The sequence below is a fragment of the Nerophis lumbriciformis genome, linkage group LG22, assembly GCF_033978685.3.
Source record: "Nerophis lumbriciformis linkage group LG22, RoL_Nlum_v2.1, whole genome shotgun sequence".
Taxonomy (NCBI): domain Eukaryota; kingdom Metazoa; phylum Chordata; class Actinopteri; order Syngnathiformes; family Syngnathidae; genus Nerophis; species Nerophis lumbriciformis.
This window is the reverse complement of record NC_084569.2, coordinates 39,541,445-39,564,472: the sequence shown is the minus strand read 5'-3', so window position 1 is coordinate 39,564,472 and position 23,028 is coordinate 39,541,445. Positions and strand designations below refer to the sequence as shown.

The 23,028-nt window shown below is 36.6% G+C and overlaps 1 protein-coding gene across 1 annotated transcript in view; it reads right to left on the bottom strand.

The window, feature by feature from the left end:
- LOC133615324 (uncharacterized) overlaps positions 1–23,028 on the bottom strand; it is a 63,984-nt gene that overhangs the window by 20,209 nt on the left and 20,747 nt on the right. Inside the window, exons 4-6 of the mRNA XM_061973842.2 lie at positions 22,180–22,342; positions 21,990–22,105; positions 7,314–8,580 (exon numbers count right to left, since the gene is read on the bottom strand). Of these exons, the coding sequence (XP_061829826.2) occupies positions 7,314–8,580; positions 21,990–22,105; positions 22,180–22,342 (1,546 nt within the window). The remainder of the gene's footprint in view (positions 1–7,313; positions 8,581–21,989; positions 22,106–22,179; positions 22,343–23,028) is intronic.

Here is a 23,028-nt window from a genome sequence, read left to right as displayed (position 1 = left end):
GCAAAAGGAACTGGTATCAGCGGTATCGAATATTTCAGTATCGATCGGCACATCTTTACACTTGTTTCAATTCCAATATAGCAGCCTTGAGTGGGTTTTACTGTAAATTACAGTACTCACCTGTAGGACCGTTCATATTTGAACCGATACGGTACCAATAATTTTTCATTGCAACACTTAAAAATGAGCTGATTGTACGGAGCCCCTAAAAGGGTCATGGGGGGGAAAAAATTTTTTTTTTTAGACATGTAACTCGTGCGCACGAGAAACTCTTTATAAAGTTATATAAAAAAAAAAAAAATTTTTAGCATTTTTTAATTTTATTTTGTTAGACATGTATGTCTAAAGAAAATATATATATAAAAAATAATGTATTTATTATTATTTTTTTAGACATGTATCTCGTGCGCACGACAAACTTTCTCGTGCGCAAGACACACTTTTTATAAAGTTATAAAAAAATTTTTTTAATGTTTAAAATTTAAAAAATGTTTTTTTTTTTTTTTTTTGGACATGTATCTCGTGCGCACGAGAAACTTTTTATAAAGTTATAAAAAAAAAAAAAAAAATTAGCATTTTTAAATTTTATTTTGTTAGACATGTATCTCGTGCGTGCGCACAAGATACATGTCTAAAAAATATATATATATATAAAAAGTAATGTATTTATTTGATTTTTTTAGACATGTATCTCGTGCGCACGAGAAAGTTTTCTCGTGCGCACGACAAACGTTTTATAAAGTTATAAAAAAAATAATTTTTTTTTAGCATTTTTTAATTTTATTTTGTTAGACATGTATCTCGTGCGTGCGCACAAGATACATGTCTAAATAAATATATATATATATAAAAAGTAATGTATTTATTTGATTTTTTTTAGACATGTATCTCGTGCGCACGAGAAAGTTTTCTCGTGCGCACGACAAACTTTTTATAAAGTTATAAAAAAATTTTAAAAAATGTTTAGAATTTTAAATTTTTTTATTTATTTTTTTAGACAAGTATCTCGTGCGCACGAGAAACTTTTCATAAAGTTATAAAAAAAAAAAAAATGTTTGCATTTTTTAATTTTATTTTGTTAGACATGCATCTCGTGCACACGAGAAAGTTTCTCGTGCACACAAGATACATGTCTAAAAAATATATATATATATAAAAAATGTATTTATTTAATTTTTTTTAGACATGTATCTCGTGCGCACGAGAAACTTTTTATAAAGTTATAAAAAAAATTAATTTTTTTAGCATTTTTTAATTTTATTTTGTTAGACATGTATCTCGTGCGCACGAGAAAGTTTCTCGTGCACACAAGATACATGTCTAAAAAAATATATATATATAAAAAATAATGTATTTATTTATTTTATTTTTTTTAGACATGTTTCTCATGCGCACGACAAACTTTCTCGTGCGCAAGACACACTTTTTATAAAGTTATAAAAACATTTTAAAATGTTTAAAATTTAAAAAAAAATTCTAGACACGAGATACATGTCTAAAAAATATATATATAAAAAATAAAATGTATTTATTTTTATTTTTTAGACATGTATCTCAGATACATGTCTAAAAAAATTAAACAAACAAGAAAAAAAAATAATATTTTTTTTATAACTTTATAAAGTTTCTCCGTACAATCAGCTCATTTTAAAAATAATTATAACATTTTTTTTTTATTTGTTATTTCATATTTTTTAAATTTGTTTCAATTGCAATTGCAGTTGCAAGTCCAAGACTTTAGATGGCAGTAGTGAATAGTTTATGGTGTTTTTATATAATACTTTTAAAGTCATTTTGATAGTAGGCTAATATAGACATGTGTTGTCTTCATTATAACACTTATATAAGACTTTTAAAGTCATTTTGATAGGCTTATATAGCTAATATAGACACTTACATCATGTGTTGTCTTCATTATAAGACTTGTATAAGACTTTTAAAGTCATTTTGATAGTAGGCTAATATAGCTAATATAGACACATCATGTGTTGTCTTCATTATAACACTTATATAAGACTTTTAAAGTCATTTTGATAGGAGACTAATATAGCTAATATAGACACGTGTTGTCTTCATTATAACACTTATATAAGACTTTTCATTTCTTGCGACTCCAGACGGATTAGTTTTATGTATTTTTGGTCCAATATGGTTCTTTCAACATTTTGGGTTGCCGACCCCTGACTTTTTGGCAACTGATTTAGCTCCTAATAATGATATACGGTATCTCAAATACCTCAAGTATCAAAATTATTGATATTGTTCTTCAAGGATCGATATTAGAGCAAAAGGAACTGGTATCAGCGGTATCGAATATTTCAGTATCGATCGGCACATCTTTACACTTGTTTCAATTCCAATATAGCAGCCTTGAGTGGGTTTTACTGTAAATTACAGTACTCACCTGTAGGACCGTTCATATTTGAACCGATACGGTACCAATAATTTTTTATTGCAACACTTAAAAATGAGCTCTAAAAGGGTCATGGGGGAAAAAAATGTAATAATTTTTTTAGACATGTATCACGTGCGCACGAGAAACTTTTTATAAAAAAGTTATAAATTTTTTTATAAATTTAGCATTTTTTAATTTTATTTTGTTAGACATGTATCTCGTGCGCACGAGAAAGTTTCTCGTGCGCACAAGATACATGTCTAAAAAAATATATATATAAAAAATAATGTATTTATTTATTTTAGACATGTATCTCGTGCGCACGAGAAACTTTTCATAAAGTTATAAAAAAATTTTTTTTTTTAGCATTTTTTAATTTTATTTTGTTAGACATGTATCTCGTGCACACGAGAAAGTTTCTCGTGCACACAAGATACATGTCTAAAAAATATATATATATATAAAAAATAATGTATTTATTTAATTTTTTTTAGACATGTATCTCGTGCGCACGAGAAACTTTTTATAAAGTTATAAAAAATTTTTTTTTTTTTAGCATTTTTTAATTTTATTTTGTTAGACATGTATCTCGTGCACACGAGAAAGTTTCTCGTGCACACAAGATACATGTCTAAAAAAATATATATATAAAAAATAATGTATTTATTTATTTTAGACATGTATCTCGTGCGCACGAGAAACTTTTCATAAAGTTATAAAAAAAAAAAATTTTTTAGCATTTTTTAATTTTATTTTGTTAGACATGTATCTCGTGCACACGAGAAAGTTTCTCGTGCACACAAGATACATGTCTAAAAAAATATATATATAAAAAATAATGTATTTATTTATTTTAGACATGTATCTCGTGCGCACGAGAAACTTTTTATAAAGTTATAAAAAAAATTATTTTTTTTAGCATTTTTTAATTTTATTTTGTTAGACATGTATCTCGTGCACACGAGAAAGTTTCTCGTGCACACAAGATACATGTCTAAAAAAATATATATATAAAAAATAATGTATTTATTTATTTTAGACATGTATCTCGTGCGCACGAGAAACTTTTTATAAAGTTATAAAAAAAAATTTTTTTTTAGCATTTTTTAATTTTATTTTGTTAGACATGTATCTCGTGCGCACGAGAAAGTTTCTCGTGCGCACAAGATACATGTCTAAAAAAATATATATATATAAAAAATAATGTATTTATTTATTTTATTTTTTTTAGACATGTATCTCGTGCGCACGACAAACTTTCTCGTGCGCAAGACACACTTTTTATAAAGTTATAAAAACATTTAAAAATGTTTAAAATTTAAAAAAAAAATTTAGACACGAGATACATGTCTAAAAAATATATATATAAAAAATAAAATGTATTTATTTTTATTTTTTAGACATGTATCTCAGATACATGTCTAAAAAAATTAAACAAACAAAAAAAAAAATTTTTTTTTTTATAACTTTATAAAGTTTCTCCGTACAATCAGCTCATTTTTTAAATAATTATATATTTTTTTTAATTTGTTATTTCATATTTTTTTAATATGTTTCAATTGCAATTGCAGTTGCAGTTGCAAGTCCAAGACTTTAGATGGCAGTAGTGAATAGTTTATGGTGTTTTTATATAATACTTTTAAAGTCATTTTGATAGTAGGCTAATATAGCTCATATAGACATCATGTGTTGTCTTCATTATAACACTTATATAAGACTTTTAAAGTCATTTTGATAGTAGGCTAATATAGACACTTACATCATGTGTTGTCTTCATTATAACACTTATATAAGACTTTTAAAGTCATTTTGATAGTAGGCTAATATAGCTAATATAGACACTTACATCATGTGTTGTCTTCATTATAACACTTATAAAATACTTTTAAAGTCATTTTGATAGTAGGCTAATATAGACACTTACATCATGTGTTGTCTTCATTATAACACTTATAAAAGACTTTTAAAGTCATTTTGATAGTAGGCTAATATAGACACTTACATCATGTGTTGTCTTCATTATAACACTTATATAAGACTTTTAAAGTCATTTTGATAGTAGGCTAATATAGACACATGTGTTTTCTTTATAACACTTATATAAGACTTTTAAAGTCATTTTTATAGTAGGCTAATATAGCTAATATAGACACTTACATCATGTGTTGTCTTCATTATAACACTTATATAAGACTTTTAAAGTCATTTTGATAGTAGGCTAATATAGACACTTACATCATGTGTTGTCTTCATTATAACACTTATAAAAGACTTTTAAAGTCATTTTGATAGTAGGCTAATATAGACACATCATGTGTTGTCTTCATTATAACACTTATATAAGACTTTTAAAGTCATTTTGATAGTAGGCTAATATAGCTAATATAGACACTTACATCATGTGTTGTCTTCATTATAACACTTATAAAATACTTTTAAAGTCATTTTGATAGTAGGCTAATATAGACACTTACATCATGTGTTGTCTTCATTATAACACTTATAAAAGACTTTTAAAGTCATTTTGATAGTAGGCTAATATAGACACTTACATCATGTGTTGTCTTCATTATAACACTTATATAAGACTTTTAAAGTCATTTTGATAGTAGGCTAATATAGACACATCATGTGTTTTCTTTATAACACTTATATAAGACTTTTAAAGTCATTTTTATAGTAGGCTAATATAGCTAATATAGACACTTACATCATGTGTTGTCTTCATTATAACACTTATATAAGACTTTTAAAGTCATTTTGATAGTAGGCTAATATAGACACTTACATCATGTGTTGTCTTCATTATAACACTTATAAAAGACTTTTAAAGTCATTTTGATAGTAGGCTAATATAGACACATCATGTGTTGTCTTCATTATAACACTTATATAAGACTTTTAAAGTCATTTTGATAGTAGGCTAATATAGCTAATATAGACACTTACATCATGTGTTGTCTTCATTATAACACTTATATAAGACTTTTAAAGTCATTTTGATAGTAGGCTAATATAGACACTTACATCATGTGTTGTCTTCATTATAACACTTATAAAATACTTTTAAAGTCATTTTGATAGTAGGCTAATATAGACACTTACATCATGTGTTGTCTTCATTGTAACACTTATAAAAGACTTTTAAAGTCATTTTGATAGTAGGCTAATATAGACACTTACATCATGTGTTGTCTTCATTATAACACTTATAAAAGACTTTTAAAGTCATTTTGATAGTAGACTAATATAGACACTTACATCATGTGTTGTCTTCATTATAACACTTATAAAAGACTTTTAAAGTAATTTTGATAGTAGGCTAATATAGACACTTACATCATGTGTTGTCTTCATTATAACACTTATAAAAGACTTTTAAAGTCATTTTGATAGTAGGCTAATATAGACACTTACATCATGTGTTGTCTTCATTATAACACTTATAAAAGACTTTTAAAGTAATTTTGATAGTAGGCTAATATAGACACATCATGTGTTGTCTTCATTATAACACTTATAAAAGACTTTTAAAGTCATTTTGATAGAAGGCTAATATAGCTAATATAGACACTTACATCATGTGTTGTCTTCATTATAACACTTATATAAGACTTTTAAAGTCATTTTGATAGTAGGCTAATATAGCTAATATAGACACTTACATCATGTGTTGTCTTCATTATAACACTTATATAAGACTTTTAAAGTCATTTTGATAGTAGGCTAATATAGACACTTACATCATGTGTTGTCTTCATTATAAGACTTGTATAAGACTTTTAAAGTCATTTTGATAGTAGGCTAATAGACACATCATGTGTTGTCTTCATTATAACACTTATATAAGACTTTTAAAGTCATTTTGATAGTAGGCTAATATAGCTAATATAGACACTTACATCATGTGTTGTCTTCATTATAACACTTACATAAGACTTTTAAAGTCATTTTGATAATAGGCTAATATAGACACTTACATCATGTGTTGTCTTCATTATAACACTTATATAAGACTTTAAAAGTCATTTTGATAGTAGGCTAATATAGACACTTACATCATGTGTTGTCTTCATTATAACACTTATAAAAGACTTTTAAAGTCATTTTGATAGTAGGCTAATATAGACACTTACATCATGTGTTGTCTTCATTATAACACTTATATAAGACTTTTAAAGTCATTTTGATAGTAGGCTAATATAGACACATCATGTGTTTTCTTTATAACACTTATATAAGACTTTTAAAGTCATTTTGATAGTAGGCTAATATAGACACTTACATCATGTGTTGTCTTCATTATAACACTTATATAAGACTTTTAAAGTCATTTTGATAGTAGGCTAATATAGCTAATATAGACACATCATGTGTTGTCTTCATTATAACACTTATATAAGACTTTTCATTTCTTGCGACTCCAGACAAAATAGTTTTATGTATTTTTGGTCCAATATGGCTCTTTCAACATTTTGGGTTGCCGACCCCTGACTTAGAGAGAGTTTGTCTAAGTTCGCCCTGAGTTCTACTTGACTGATTGTTTAGTCTGCGACTGGATGCCACAAAAAGGTATCGAAACACGGCACCGTTTTATTTTACGTGAATCGATACACGGTAGTACCAGAGGAATTCGATCCGTGCCTATAAAAGTACTCAATTCGGGACCCATCCGTAGTGTTGAGTGAATAGTTCCTAGTTTGATTCAAACAATCTTATTGAACTTTGGCCGCAAAACTGATTTTTATCAGAATCGTCGGATTTTAATACAATTTAAAAAAAAAACTTTATAAAAGCCCAGACCATGACCAAGTGGCCCCTCTAGTGGGTATAGGACTAAACACCCGCATGGAGTGTTTATGCGACAATACACAACCATCAGTGCTTGAATCCCCAACAAATCGAAAAAGGGACTTACCGATCGTTTCATCGAGGTCCACTTCTGCTTCCACACCCGGGTGCTCAAAGAGTTGGAGATTCCGCTGACTGATATCAGAGGGGTAGAGATCGTAGAAATGACTTTGTGGTGGCTGAGGAAAACTCAGTTGAGCCAATGATACGTCCGGAGGCCAAGACTGGGACAAGTCCGAGATCATGCTTCCTTCAGAGTTCACGTCATCGTTGGCAGAGTAGTAGAAGTTGTAAGGATGCACTTCATGAAGGTCGTACGTCTCGTCCGTGGTCCGGGTGTTGGATTGATCGACCGGAGAGTGGTTGGGAAGATGCAGGTCTACGGTTTCTTCGGATGAATGCGTCTGATCGTAGTGATATGGATCATGGCGATATTTACAAGGGGAAGGAAATGAAGATTGATCAGGATAAGGAGCGTCTAATGACAGGAGAACTGGAGGAGTCGCAGGCATGGACTCGGTCTCCATGTCGTTCATCATTTCTACCTTTTCATCAGAGGATTTTGGACTTTGGGTGCCGTCAGAATGAGATTCGTGGGGATCATCCTGTTCATTTGTACCAGTCTCCACTAAAAACGGATGATCTGAGTCATGGTCCGGATGGACTGAAGGCCATGGAGGTGTAGGAACCAGTCTGCTTATTGTGGTTTGGACAGGACCATCAGAGGATTGTGTATCACTTTTCGGTAATGTTTGGGACCCAGCCCAAGTAATACGTGGAAAGTAGTAGTGAGAGAAAGGAGGCACAAGATCCGGATCTGAATCTTCAGGAGGACTAGGGATTTTGGGGTGATGGTAGTAGTGGTAGTATGGATTGAAGGCATTGCCTGGGCGCTGGAAAGACCGGGCGTCGACCTGAACTGGTGAATGCAGCTCTTGTAAATCCAAATATGCCGGACTTGAACCAAAAATGTCATCCGTTGACGCCGGAGAAGCGTGAGCTCCGAAGCGCTCCAATGAATCCTCCACAGAACGGTTGTCTTCAGAGTCTGGCCGGGGGGCGTCAAGAGGGAGCGGCTGTGCATCCATGGCGAGTTCAAAAGCAGGTTCAGGAGTTAGAGACGGGAAAATCGGAGGGATCTCTTCCCCCTGGGGACCGGAATTCTCGTGGTGATTGGGTGGGTGCGGGTAGTAAGGCGGGGCCAGGTAGAAAGGCGGATCCCAAGGGAATGACTCCACGGTCTCCGGGAGAGGAGGATCACTGGAGGAAAACACCGGGCAGGCCAAAGAAAAGATACTTTCTCCAATTTGAAGGTGAAGTACGTGTTGTCCGTCCTGGGGAGGAAATGTTTTCTTTGTGAAGCGGCGTTAAAACTCAAAGAACAGAAGTTTCTATTTCATGACAATCATTACTTGGGTTCTGTGACAGAGCTCTTAACTCAAAACTTTACTTTCCATTTTCCCCAAAGTGATGTCCATTGCTAGCATAAGCTAATGCTAGCAAGTAAGACCAGATGTTTTGGTCGGTTCACTTGAAAAAAAAAAATTCCCAACTTAAAATATAACAATTAGTTGAAAGACAGTTCTTATCTCCAAACACTCTGGAGTTGAAGTACCACCGTATTTCTACTCATTTACACAACCCTAACCAGTAGAGATGCGCGGTTTGTGGACACAACCGCAGAGTCCACGGATTATCCGAGGGTCGGGCGGTTGAAATAAAAAAAAATTAGATTTTATCCGCGGGTCGGGTCGGGTGGTTGAAATAAAAAAAAATTTGATTTTAAATAGATTCAGGCGGGTGGCAGTTAAACCAATTCGAAAATATATATACAGGTAAAAGCCAGTAAATTAGAATATTTTGAAAAACTTGATTTATTTCAGTAATTGCATTCAAAAGGTGCAACTTGTACATTATATTTATTCATTGCACACAGACTGATGCATTCAAATTTTTATTTCATTTAATTTTGATGATTTGAAGTGGCAACAAATGAAAATCCAAAATTCCGTGTGTCACAAAATTAGAATATTACTTAAGGCTAATACAAAAAAGGGATTTTTAGAAATGTTGGCCAACTGAAAAGTATGAAAATGAAAAATATGAGCATGTACAATACTCAATACTTGGTTGGAGCTCCTTTTGCCTCAATTACTGCGTTAATGCGGCGTGGCATGGAGTCGATGAGTTTCTGGCACTGCTCAGGTGTTATGAGAGCCCAGGTTGCTCTGATAGTGGCCTTCAACTCTTCTGCGTTTTGGGGTCTGGCATTCTGCATCTTCCTTTTCACAATACCCCACAGATTTTCTATGGGGCTAAGGTCAGGGGAGTTGGCGGGCCAATTTAGAACAGAAATACCATGGTCCGTAAACCAGGCACGGGTAGATTTTGCGCTGTGTGCAGGCGCCAAGTCCTGTTGGAACTTGAAATCTCCATCTCCATAGAGCAGGTCAGCAGCAGGAAGCATGAAGTGCTCTAAAACTTGCTGGTAGACGGCTGCGTTGACCCTGGATCTCAGGAAACAGAGTGGACCGACACCAGCAGATGACATGGCACCCCAAACCATCACTGATGGTGGAAACTTTACACTAGACTTCAGGCAATGTGGATCCTGTGCCTCTCCTGTCTTCCTCCAGACTCTGGGACCTCGATTTCCAAAGGAAATGCAAAATTTGCATGGTTGGGTGATGGTTTGGGGGGCCATGTCATCTGCTGGTGTCGGTCCACTCTGTTTCCTGAGATCCAGGGTCAACGCAGCCGTCTACCAGCAAGTTTTAGAGCACTTCATGCTTCCTGCTGCTGACCTGCTCTATGGAGATGGAGATTTCAAGTTCCAACAGGACTTGGCGCCTGCACACAGCGCAAAATCTACCCGTGCCTGGTTTACGGACCATGGTATTTCTGTTCTAAATTGGCCCGCCAACTCCCCTGACCTTAGCCCCATAGAAAATCTGTGGGGTATTGTGAAAAGGAAGATGCAGAATGCCAGACCCAAAAACGCAGAAGAGTTGAAGGCCACTATCAGAGCAACCTGGGCTCTCATAACACCTGAGCAGTGCCAGAAACTCATCGACTCCATGCCACGCCGCATTAACGCAGTAATTGAGGCAAAAGGAGCTCCAACCAAGTATTGAGTATTGTACATGCTCATATTTTTCATTTTCATACTTTTCAGTTGGCCAACATTTCTAAAAATCCCTTTTTTGTATTAGCCTTAAGTAATATTCTAATTTTGTGACACACGGAATTTTGGATTTTCATTTGTTGCCACTTCAAATCATCAAAATTAAATGAAATAAACATTTGAATGCATCAGTCTGTGTGCAATGAATAAATATAATGTACAAGTTACACCTTTTGAATGCAATTACTGAAATAAATCAAGTTTTTCAAAATATTCTAATTTACTGGCTTTTACCTGTACATAGTTAAATGTTGTTACCCACATACGAAAAACGAGCAGGCACCTGCAGCATATGCCACAACAGAAGAAAAAAAAAAAAAAAAGATGGCAACGCCGGCAGCAAACGTGGTACGCGACAAACTAAAAAAGGGAATACTAAAGACCAGGGGGAAAAAAAGGCCAGAAAAGTTCAGCGTGGACTCGTTTTTAATGAGGTTGTAAATCAGGATGATAGTAATGCTGGCTACGTGATTTGCAAGAGCTGCGACGCTGTTTATGTCTACGACAGTCACAAAACCGGGACATCTAACATGGTGCATCACATTTGTGCAAAACCCCGAACCTCCACAAACACCCTGAGCATGAGCAGTTTCGTCCGCCGTGATCCCAGAAGAGTGCCACAGGATGTTAAAACAAGATAGAACGCAGCTGCCTGCAGCAGTTTGAGTGGCGCGAGCGCGCTTGGAGGTGCGCTCGGCGCGGCTCCCAGATGATTGCGCGCTGGTGTGCGTCTGGGCCGTGACAGCGTGGCACGCATTGAATGTCTCTGCTGCATTGGATCAGTCTCCTTTCTTTAACAGGCAAAAGCTGTATAACCTCACTAATGCCTTGCATCGTCTATATTAGATATATAACAACGGGTGGGTGCGGTTTTGATAAAATGTTAGTTCGGGCGGATGGCGGATGGATGACGACTTTTGTGATGCGGTTGCGGATGAAATAATTGCCTATCCGCGCATCTCTACTAACCAGTGAAGTTGTCACGTTGTGTAAATTTCAACTTATATTCAATTGAATAGACTCCAAAGACAAGATATTTCATGTTCACACTGAGAAACTTTGTTGTTTTTGCAAATAATCATTAACTTAGAATTTAACGGCAGCAACACATTGCAAAAAAGTTGTCACAGGGGGCATTTTTACCACTGTGTTATATGGCCTTTCCTTTTAACAACACTCAGTAAACGTTTGGGAACTGCGGAGACACATTTTTGAAGTGGAATTCTTTCCCATTCTTGCTTGATGTACAGCTTAAGTTGTTCAACACTCTCTGTTGTGCTACTTTAGCCTTCATAATGCACCACACATTTTCAATAGGAGACAGGTCTGGACTGCAGGCGGGCCGGTCGAGTACCCGCACTCTTTTACTACGAAGCCACGCTGTGGTTACACGTGCAGAATGGGGCTTCGCATTGTCTTTCTGAAATAAGCAGGGGCGTCCATGAAAAAGACGTTGCTTGGACGGCAACATATGTTAATCCAAAAGCTGTATGTACCTTTCAGCACTAATGGTGCCTTCACAGATGTGTAAGTTACCCATGTCTTGGGCACTAATACACCCCCATACCATCACACATGCTGCCTTTTACACTTTGCGACTAGAACAATCCGGATGGTTCTTTTCCCTCTGTGGCCCGGAGGACACGACGTCCACAGTTTCCAAAAACAATTTGAAATGTGGACTCATCAGACCACAGAACACTTTTCCACTTTGTATCAGTCCATCTTAGATGAGCTCAGGCCCAGCGAAGTCGACGGCATTTCCTGGGTGTTGTTGATAAATGGCTTTCGCTTTTTATAGTAGAGTTGTAACTTGCACTTACCGTATTTTCCGCACCATAAGGCGCCCTGGGTTATAAGCCGCGCCTTCAATGAACGGCATATTTCAAAACTTTGTCCACCTATAAGCCGCCCCGTGTTGTAAGCCGCATCTAACTGCGCTAAAGGAATGTCAAAAAAACAGTCAGATAGGTCAGTCAAACTTTAATAATATATTAAAAACCAGCGTGATGTGGGCGCGCATGGAGTCGTATATCAACATGGACGGAGCTGTGTGAAAAAAGCCACCCGGCCTCTTCGCGTAAACTTACCTTAACCACTCGCTCATCTTTTCTTCATCCATCCCTTCGAGTTAGCTTTTATGATGACGCCGGCTGGAAAGGTCTCTTTTGGCAAGGTCTTCCTTTTGAATATCACCATGGGTGGAAGTTTCTGGCCATTAGCATGGCAAGCTAGAACCACAGTGAAGGATGACTTCTCATTCCCTGTGGTGCGAATATTCACCGTACGTGCTCCCGTTGTATCCACAGTGCGGTTCACAGGAATATCAAAAGTCAGTGGAACCTCGTCCATGTTGATAATGTTCTCTGGCCGGATCTTTTTTTCAGCTATCTTGTTTTTACAATATGCACGGAAAGTAGCCAGCTTTTCTTGAAAGTCTTTAGGCAGTTGCTGTGAAATAGTAGTCCGTGTGCGGATGGAGAGATTGCGTCTTTTCATGAACCGGAAACCTGTCGCTTAGTAGGAGCCATTTTGTGGTCTTTACAGATGTAAACACACAAAGGAAATGAAACGTAATATCCGCGCGCTTCTTCTTCTTCTACGGGGGCGGGTGGTTGCTTACAGTAGAAGAAGAAGCGCTTCCTCTTCTATGGGGGCGGATGCTTACCTTGGCGGTTGCTTGCGTAGAAGAAGAAGCACTTCCTCTTCTACGGGGAAAAAAGATGGCGGCTGTTTACCGTAGTTGCGAGACCGAAACTTTATGAAAATGAATCTTAATATTAATCCATATATAAAGCGCACCGGGTTATAAGCCGCACTGTCAGCTTTTGAGTAAATTTGTGGTTTTTAGGTGCGGCTAATAGTGCGGAATATACGGTACAGATGTAGCGACCAACTGTAGTTACTGACAGTGGTTTTCTGAAGTGTTCCTGAGCCCATGTGGTGATATCCTTTACACACTGATGTGGCTTTTTGATGCAGTACCACCTGAGGGATCCAAGGTGTGTAATATCATGGCTTACGTGCAGTGATTTCTCCAGATTCTCTGAACCTTTTGATGATATTACGGAGCGTAGATGGTGAAATCCCTAAATTCCTTGTTGAGAAATGTTGTTCTCAAACAATTTGCTCCGGCATTTGTTGACAAAGTGGTGACCCTCGCCCCGTCCTTGTTTGTGAATGACTGAGCATTTCACGGAAGCTGCTTTTATACCCAATCATGGCACCCACCTGTTCCCAATTAGCCATGTTCACCTGTGGGATGTTCCAAATAAGTCTTTGATGAGCGTTTATCAACTTTCTCAGTCTTTCTTGCCACTTGTGCCAGCTTCTTTGAAACATGTCGCAGGCATCAAATTCCAAATGAGCTAATATTTGTAAAAAAGAACAACGATTCTCAGTGTGAACATGAAATATCTCGTCTTTGCAGTCTATTCAATTGAATATAAGAATTTGTTGTATTCTCTTTTTATTTATCTTTTTTTTTTACTGACTTTCCAGTTGTGGTTGTTGCATTAAGGAACATTTTTAAATAAGATAGACCATTAAAGTCATTTCATTCAACTGCAAACTTTCGTCATGGAAGTTAAATGCTCCTCCTCATGCACATTAATTGAAAATCATATAATGAAGGGTAAAAACTGCAGGTTCGATTTTGTACCAGTTAGTAGTTCTGATATTGAGAAATTGTTGTTATCACTGCCATCTGATAAACCTGCTGGGACGGACATGCTAGATGGCAAATTGTTAAGAATTGCGGCATGCCATGTATCAACTCCGATTTGTCATATATTTAATAAATCATTAAGATATGGAGTCTTTCCTGGGGTTTGGAAGGAGGCCAAGGTCATCCCTCTACCCAAGGACAAAAATAAAGATTTTACTGGTAAAAACAGTAGACCAATAAGCATACTTCCTGTTCTTAGTAAATTGATGGAAAAAGTTGTTTTCAAACAAATTCAAGATTACTTTACCTACAACAAACTGATGTCGGGTTCCCAGCATGCTTATAGGCAAGGTCACTCAACATCTGATGACTGGCTGTCACAAATGGATGTCAAGAAGATGCTTGGTACTGTCCTGATTGACTTTAGTGCGGCATTCGATGTCATAGATCACAACATAATGATCTCCAAACTGAGAAAATATGGTTTTAATAGTATGTATTTTTCTTGGATGTTGAGCTATCTATCAGCAAGATCACAGAGAGTGTGTTTTAATGGTAGCCTGTCTGAACGCAAGTACAATTACTGCGGCGTGCCTCAAGGAAGCTGCTTAGGTCCTTTACTTTTTATTATTTTTACTAATGATCTTCCCTGTGTTACAACAAACACCAATATGGTTATGTATGCAGATGACGCAACTCTATACAGTACTGCCTCTACCTTAAATGACCTAGAAAACAACTTAAATCAGGACCTGGAGAGAGTGTCCCGCTGGGTAAATGATAGTAAACTTGTTGTGAATATTGACAAAACAAAAAGCATTCTTTTTGGATCCAGGCATATGCTTGTTGATGACCCACAGCTTCATATTTTAATGTCAGACATACGTATTGAGCAGGTCAAAAAAGCAAAATTGCTTGGTGTGCTATTAGACAGTCAACTGTCATGGTCCGATCATATTGATGGTATTTCAATGAAAATGGGAAGAGGTTTAGCCATGGTCAGGAAGTGCTCCACCTTCTTGACATCCTCAACAATGGCTCAAGTCATACAGTCCTTGGTTTTCTGTCATCTTCATTACTGTCCTATAATATGGTCCGCTACGACTAAGTCTGACCTGAACAAACTGCAACTTGTTCAGAACAGAGCGGCTGGACTGGTACTTACCGTATTTTCCGCACTATAAGGCGCACCTAAAAACCACACATTTTCTCAAAAGCTGACAGTGCGCCTTATAACCCAGTGCGCTTTATTACGATTCATTTTCATAAAGTTTCGATCTCGCAACTTCGGTAAACAGCCGCCATCTTTTTTCCCGGTAGAACAGGAAGCGCTTCTTCTTCTACGCAAGCAACCGCCAAGGAAAGCACCCGCCCCCATAGAACAGGAAGCGCTTCTTCTTCTACTGTAAGCAACCACCCGCCCCCGGAAGAAGAAGAAAAAACGCGCGGATATCACCGTACGTTTCATTTCCTGTTTACATCTGTAAAGACCACAAAATGGCTCCTACTAAGCGACAAGGATCCGGTTCATAAAAAGACGCAATCTCTCCATCCGCACACGGATTACTACCGTATTTCACAGCAACTGATATTCCTGTGAACCGCACTGTGGAACGGGAGCACGTACGGTGAATATTCGCACCACAGGGAATGAGAAGTCATCCTTCACTGTGGTTCTAGCTTGCCATGCTAACTTCCACCCATGGTGATATTCAAAAGGAAGACCTTGCCAAAAGAGACCTTTCCAGCCGGCGTCATCATAAAAGCTAACTCGAAGGGATGGATGGATGAAGAAAAGATGAGCGAGTGGTTAAGGGAAGTTTACGCGAAGAGGCCGGGTGGCTTTTTTCACACAGCTCCGAAGGCGAACACACCTTCACTAAGACGGGCAGACAGCACCGGACGACATACGCCAACATTTGCCAGTGGATCGTAAATGCCTGGGCAGATATTTCGGTCACAACTGTGGTCCGAGCTTTCCGGAAGGCAGGATTCACAGAACAACAGCGACACTGACTCCGATGACTTCGACGAGACGGAACCGGCCATTTTGGATACCACTCTTGCGCAACTTTTCAATTCGGACACCGAAGACGAAGAATTCGAAGGATTTACGAATGAAGAATAACTTCAGAAGGTGAGCGCTATGTTTATTTTGTGTGTTGTGACATTAACGTTCGAGCAACATTATGTTGCTATTGCTCTACACCATTTTGAATTTTACTATGTTTGTGATTGCACATTTGCGTACATTTTGGGACAGAGTTGTTAGAACGCTGGTTTTCAATATATTATTAAAGTTTGACTGAACTATCTGACTGTTTTTTTGACATTCCCTTTAGCGCAGCGTAGGCGCGGCTTATAATCCGGGGCGGCTTATTGGTGGACAAAGTTATGAAATATGTAATTCATTGAAGGTGCGGCTAATAATCCGGTGCGCCTTATAGTGCGGAAAATACGGTAAATGTTCTTTGCACACTAATATTTCATTTATGCATTCACGCCTGTCCTGGTTGTCTGTTGAACAAAATATGTATTGTAGTCTCCTTATGTTCTTTAGAACTATCATTTTAGATCAATCACCAGATTACTTTTACAAACAGTTTTTAAAATCAACTAACACACATATTCATGACACTAGGAATGCCAGCAATGGCTATTTGGCACTTCCTGCTCCCAGGACCAATCTCCTCAAACATACAGTCATGTATAGATGTACATCATTTTGGAATGGGTTGCCATCTCACATTAATCTCTCACAAAGTAAATTGTCATTCAAGACAGCTTTGAAGATACACCTATTGCAGCTGCCCACATGACGAGAATTTTTAATACTGGTTTTAACTAGCTTTTTATCTTATGTTGTATTTTTCCATTGTATAATGTCTGTTATTGCATGTATTCTTTGCATTTTTCATTTTTGTATGCTCCTATATGGACCCCAGGAAGACTAGCAGTCGCCTTGGCGTCAGCTAATGGGGATCCATTCAATAAACAATAAACAATTCTTAGGTTGTATTATTGCTTTTTAATGGTTTTCTTATCTGACCTGCTTTGACCCTATCAACCCGCACGGATCGTGAGGTCCTCTGGCATCTTTCCCAAATACCAGAACAAAGATCCCACCCATTTAGCCACTACGCCCCCACCTGTGGAAAAACGCCTGCCATGGAACCTCAGAACTGCAGACTTGTTAAAAAGTTTTAAAAAGAGGCCAAAAGGCACACGTTTTTAATCCGACATTTTACTAATCAGGTTAGGCGCTTCTTGTTATTTTAAATTTTCTGTATTGCTAATATTACTATTATTCTCACTATTTTAAGTTCTAATTTGTCAATTTTTTATTTGTAAAAATTTTTACATAACATTTTTTACATTCTTTTTTTAGATGACGTTCGATTTTAGTTGTTCTCCAATGTGGACGCCCTAAAGGCGGGGCCGGCCCGTGGCATAGGCCGTATAGGCAAATGCTAAGGGCGCCGTCCATCAGGGGGCGCCACGCCAGTGCCACAAATGTTGGAGAAAAAAAAAAAAAAAGTTGGTACTATTATTTCTAAATACAAAAAATAATCCCACATTAATTAAAATGCAAAGTAAAGCCTATATAATAGAAATATTTGTTACAACATTACGCCCCCCACCCCCGCCCCCTCCCTTCCCGTATCATGACTCTTTTTGGACGTCACCACATCAAAAAATCAACACAAGATGTCAAAACGGCCAAAACTGTCAGGTGCCCAGGGAAGAAATAAGAGAAAAGAAGAGGAGGAGAAATGAGAAAAAGACAAGAGGTAGCAGGTAGGTAACGTTAGCCTACATGAAATTATTTGTCTGTTACAGAATGTGATAGTAACCTGGCTTTTTAGCATTAAGCTAATGTTACATGATTCGGCAATTGCTAATCAATAAATAGCTAGTTCTGCTTTAACGTCGGGTTAATATTGTGGAGGGGGCTAAATTGTTATGGAAAATAATAATGTAACGTTAGGTAATTACAGTACTCCCACCTTACATTCCTCAGGGACATTTGTATTAGATCTTTTAAGCAGGTGTTTTTTGTTTACATTGTTATTGCCTTCTGGTTAGCTAATGTTTGCCCTGCAGGTAATAGTCACTTTTCCACCCCTTTATATATTAGGTATAGTTGTAAGCCTAGTTGTTAAAGTGCACATCATTAATGTAAATTAAGCAATATGTATGTAAAAAATATTGTATTTCATATATTCATTTTTTATTTTTTACATTCATTTATTTATTCATTTTTTTTTTTATCTTGTTAACTATTCTGATTGTTAATTTGCTTTCTTTAAGTAAAAAAAAGGTCAAAGACAAAGCTATTCGGTTTCTTGTGAGTATATGCACTTCACTGCCGATGTGGGGGGGGGCGCCACCTAAAATCTTGCCTAGGGCGCCAGATTGGTTAGGGCCGGGCCTGCCTAAAGGTGACATTTATCTTCAATCCTCAGTCTGGATTTGTTTTTTTAATAGTAATGTGCTGTGCAAATAAACTTTCATTGATCGAGACTTGATATCAGCCCGAACCAAACATATTACAAACCCCGTTTCCATATGAGTTGGGAAATTGTGTTAGATGTAAATATAAACGGAATACAATGATTTGCAAATCATTTTCAACCCATATTCAGTTGAATATGCTACAAAGACAACATATTTGATGTTCAAACTTTTCTTTGCAAATAATCATTAACTTTAGAATTTGATGCCAGCAACACGTGACAAAGAAGTTGGGAAAGGTGGCAAAAAAGACTGATAAAGTTGAGGAATGCTCATCAAACACTTATTTGGAACATCCCACAGGTGAGCAGGCTAATTGGGAACAGGTGGGTGCCATGATTGGGTATAAAAGTAGATTCCATGAAATGCTCAGTCATTCACAAACAAGGATGGGGCGAGGGTCACCACTTTGTCAACAAATGCCTGAGCAAATTGTTGAACAGTTTAAGAAAAACCTTTCTCAAGCAGCTATTGCAAGGAATTTAGGGATTTCACCATCTACTATCCGTAATATCATCAAAGGGTTCAGAGAATGTGGAGAAATCACTGCACGTAAGCAGCCAAGCCCGTGACCTTCCATCCCTCAGGCTGTACTGCACCAACAAGCGACATCAGTGTGTAAAGGATATCACCACATGGGCTCGGGAACACTTCAGAAACCCACTGTCAGTAACTACAGTTGGTCGCTACATCTGTAAGTGAAAGTTAAAACTCTCCTATGCAAGGCGAAAACCGTTTATCAACAACACCCAGAAACGCCGTCGGCTTCGCTGGGCCTGAGCTCATCTAAGATGGACTGATACAAAGTGGAAAAAGTGTTCTGTGGTCTGACGAGTCCACATTTCAAATTGTTTTTTGGAAACTGTGGACGTCGTGTCCTCCGGACCAAAGAGGAAAAGAACCATCCAGATTGTTATAGGTGCAAAGTGTAAAAGGCAGCATCTGTGATGGTATGGGGGTGTATTAGTGCTCAAGGCATGGGTAACTTACACATCTGTGAAGGTGCCATTAATGCTAAAAGGTACATACAGGTTTTGGAGCAACATATGTTGCCATCCAAGCAACGTTACCATGGACGCCCCTGCTTATTTCAGCAAGACAATGCCAAGCCACGTGTTACATCAATGTGGCTTCATAGTAAAAGAGTGCGGGTACTAGACTGGCCTGCCTGTAGTCCAGACATTGAAAATGTGTGGCGCATTATGAAGCCTAAAATAGCACGAAGGAGACCCCCGGACTGTTGAACAACTTAAGCTGTACATCAAGCAAGAATGGGAAAGAATTCCACCTGAGAAGCTACAAAAATGTGTCTCCTCAGTTCCCAAACGTTTACTGAGCGTTGTTAAAAGGAAAGGCCATGTAACACAGTGGTGAACATGCCCTTTCCCAACTACTTTGGCACGTGTTGCAGCCATGAAATTCTAAGTTAATTATTATTTGCAAAAAAATAATAATAAAGTTTATGAGTTTGAACATCAAATATGTTGTCTTTGTAGCATATTCAACTGAATATGGGTTGAAAAGGATTTGCAAATCATTGTATTCCGTTTATATTTACATCTAACACACACATATACACACACATATATATATATATATATATATATATATATATATATATATATATATATATATATATATATATATATAAATAAATTACATATATATATATAAATATTTATACACAAAACTATTATATATATATATATATATATATATATATAAACACAAATATATTTACTATATATAAATGCATAAATAAATATACATATTTGTGTATTTAACCAACTCATATGGAAACGGGGTTTGTACTTGTTCATTAGTAGCGTGGAATGTTCAAAAAAGAACAATTCATTAAATTAAGCTCACGACGCCGTAAGTTGAATGATGCGGACACGCTTGTTACTGGATACTTTCTAATACGCATCTGTCTTAAATAATTATTTAATATTAATTAACATTAGGGGTGTCAAAATGTTTTGTTTTTTAATCAATCGCGATTCTTAATCGATTAAAAACAAATATCGGGATTTTTTTAATCGATTAAGAATTGTTATAAGTACCGTATTTTCCGCACTGTAAGGCGCACCTAAAAACCACAAATTTTCTCAAAAGCTGACAGTGCGCCTTATAACCCGGTGCGCTTTATATATGGATTAATATTAAGATTCATTTTCATAAAGTTTCGGTCTCGCAACTTCGGTAAACAGCCGCCATCTTTTTTCCCGGTAGAACAGGAAGCGCTTCTTCTTCTACGCAAGCAACCGCCAAGGTAAGCACCCGCCCCCATAGAACAGGAAGCGCTTCTTCTACTGTAAGCAACCACCCGCCCGCGTAGAAGAAGAAAAAGCGCGCGGATATCACCGTACGTTTCATTTCCTTTGTGTGTTTACATCTGTAAAGACCACAAAATGGCTCCTACTAAGCGTCAGGGATCCGGTTCATGAAAAGACGCAATCTCTCCATCCGCACACGGATTACTATTTCACAGCAACTGATATTCCTGTGAACCGCACTGTGGATACAACGGGAGCACGTACGGTGAATATTCGCACCACAGGGAATGAGAAGTCATCCTTCACTGTGGTTCTAGCTTGCCATGCTAATGGCCAGAAACTTCCACCCATGGTGATATTCAAAAGGAAGACCTTGCCAAAAAGAGACCTTTCCAGCCGGCGTCATCATAAAAGCTAACTCGAAGGGATGGATGGATGAAGAAAAGATGAGCGAGTGGTTAAGGTAAGTTTAAGTTTACGCGAAGAGGCCGGGTGGCTTTTTTCACGCAGCTCTGTCCATGTTGATATACGACTCCATGCGCGCCCACATCACGCTGGTTTTTAATATATTATTAAAGTTTGACTGACCTATCTGACTGTTTTTTTGACATTCCTTTAGCGCAGTTAGATGCGGCTTACAACACGGGGCGGCTTATACGTGGACAAAGTTTTGAAATATGCAGTTCATTGAAGGCGCGGCTTATAACCCAGGGCGCCTTATGGTGCGGAAAATACGGTAAGAATCGCGATTCATTCGAGAGACACAATTATACTTGTTTATATTGACAAATGTGCCGTTTTAGATTGCAATATTCTTCAATTCAAGACACTTATCAGGTACGTCTAGCGTGTGTGCTATTGTGTGCTTAGCTGCCGTGTAGCTACCACTAGTAGCCTACAGCCTGCCATGTTTACTTTTTGTGAAATGACTTTACTGGAACACACGAAAAGACCAACCGTGTGTGTGTGTGTGTGTGTGTGTGTGCTTATTGGAGGACACGTCAACGTCAACTCTGCAGGACCGCTTGTATCGCAGATTTTAGCCGATAGCCGATATCAATAACACCCCGATCAATAATGAAGAGTAAAGCGAAGACGGACCTTGACTGCGATGCCACACGTCATGAAGGGAGCAGCAAGCAGCAGGTGTGCACCTTGGCGGTCTAACGTGTAACCACACTGCTGAGCAGACAACATGGGGGTCCATTCTCCTCCGACTGCAAAACAAATTTTATTTTATTGTATTCAAATTATTCATGAAGGTTGCGCTCGCGTTGTTCCCTGGTCTCACCTTTAATGCTCAGCTCCTGGACAGCGGGCAGTCTGACGTTGAAACCATACGGGGAGCAGCAGAGTGAAGACGGGCCCTTGGACACAGACTTGATAGGAGAGACCGGGCAGGACATCTTGACCGGAGTCCCTCTCCACAGCAGGGCCAAAACATAACTGCCACTCTTAATAAATAAATAAGTATATAAATAAATACATTAAAAAAAAAATTAAAAAAAAAAAAATTATATATATATATATATATATATATATATATATATATATATAAATAAACAAATACATATATATGAGGTGGCGACTTGTCCAGGGTGTACCCCGCCTTCCGCCCGATTGTAGCTGAGATAGGCTCCAGTGCCCCCCGCGACCCCAAAAGGGATAAGCGGTAGAAAATGGATGGATGGATATATATTTATGCATATAAATATATATATATATATATATATATATATGTATATATATATATATATATATATATGTGTATGTGTATGTGTATATATATATAGACACACATTATTTATATATATATATTTAAATACATAAATATATATTTATGCATTTATATGTGTATATATATGTATATATATATATAAATATATATATATAAATTACATACATATATATGAATATTTATACATATAAATCTATTATATATATATAATAAATATATTTATTTTATATATATGCATATATATAAAACAAATAAATTACATATATATGTATATATATATATTTATATATTATATATAATAAATATATTTATTTTATATACATACATATATATAAATTACATATATATGTGTGTGTATATATATATATATATATATATAAAATAAATATGTAATATATAAAT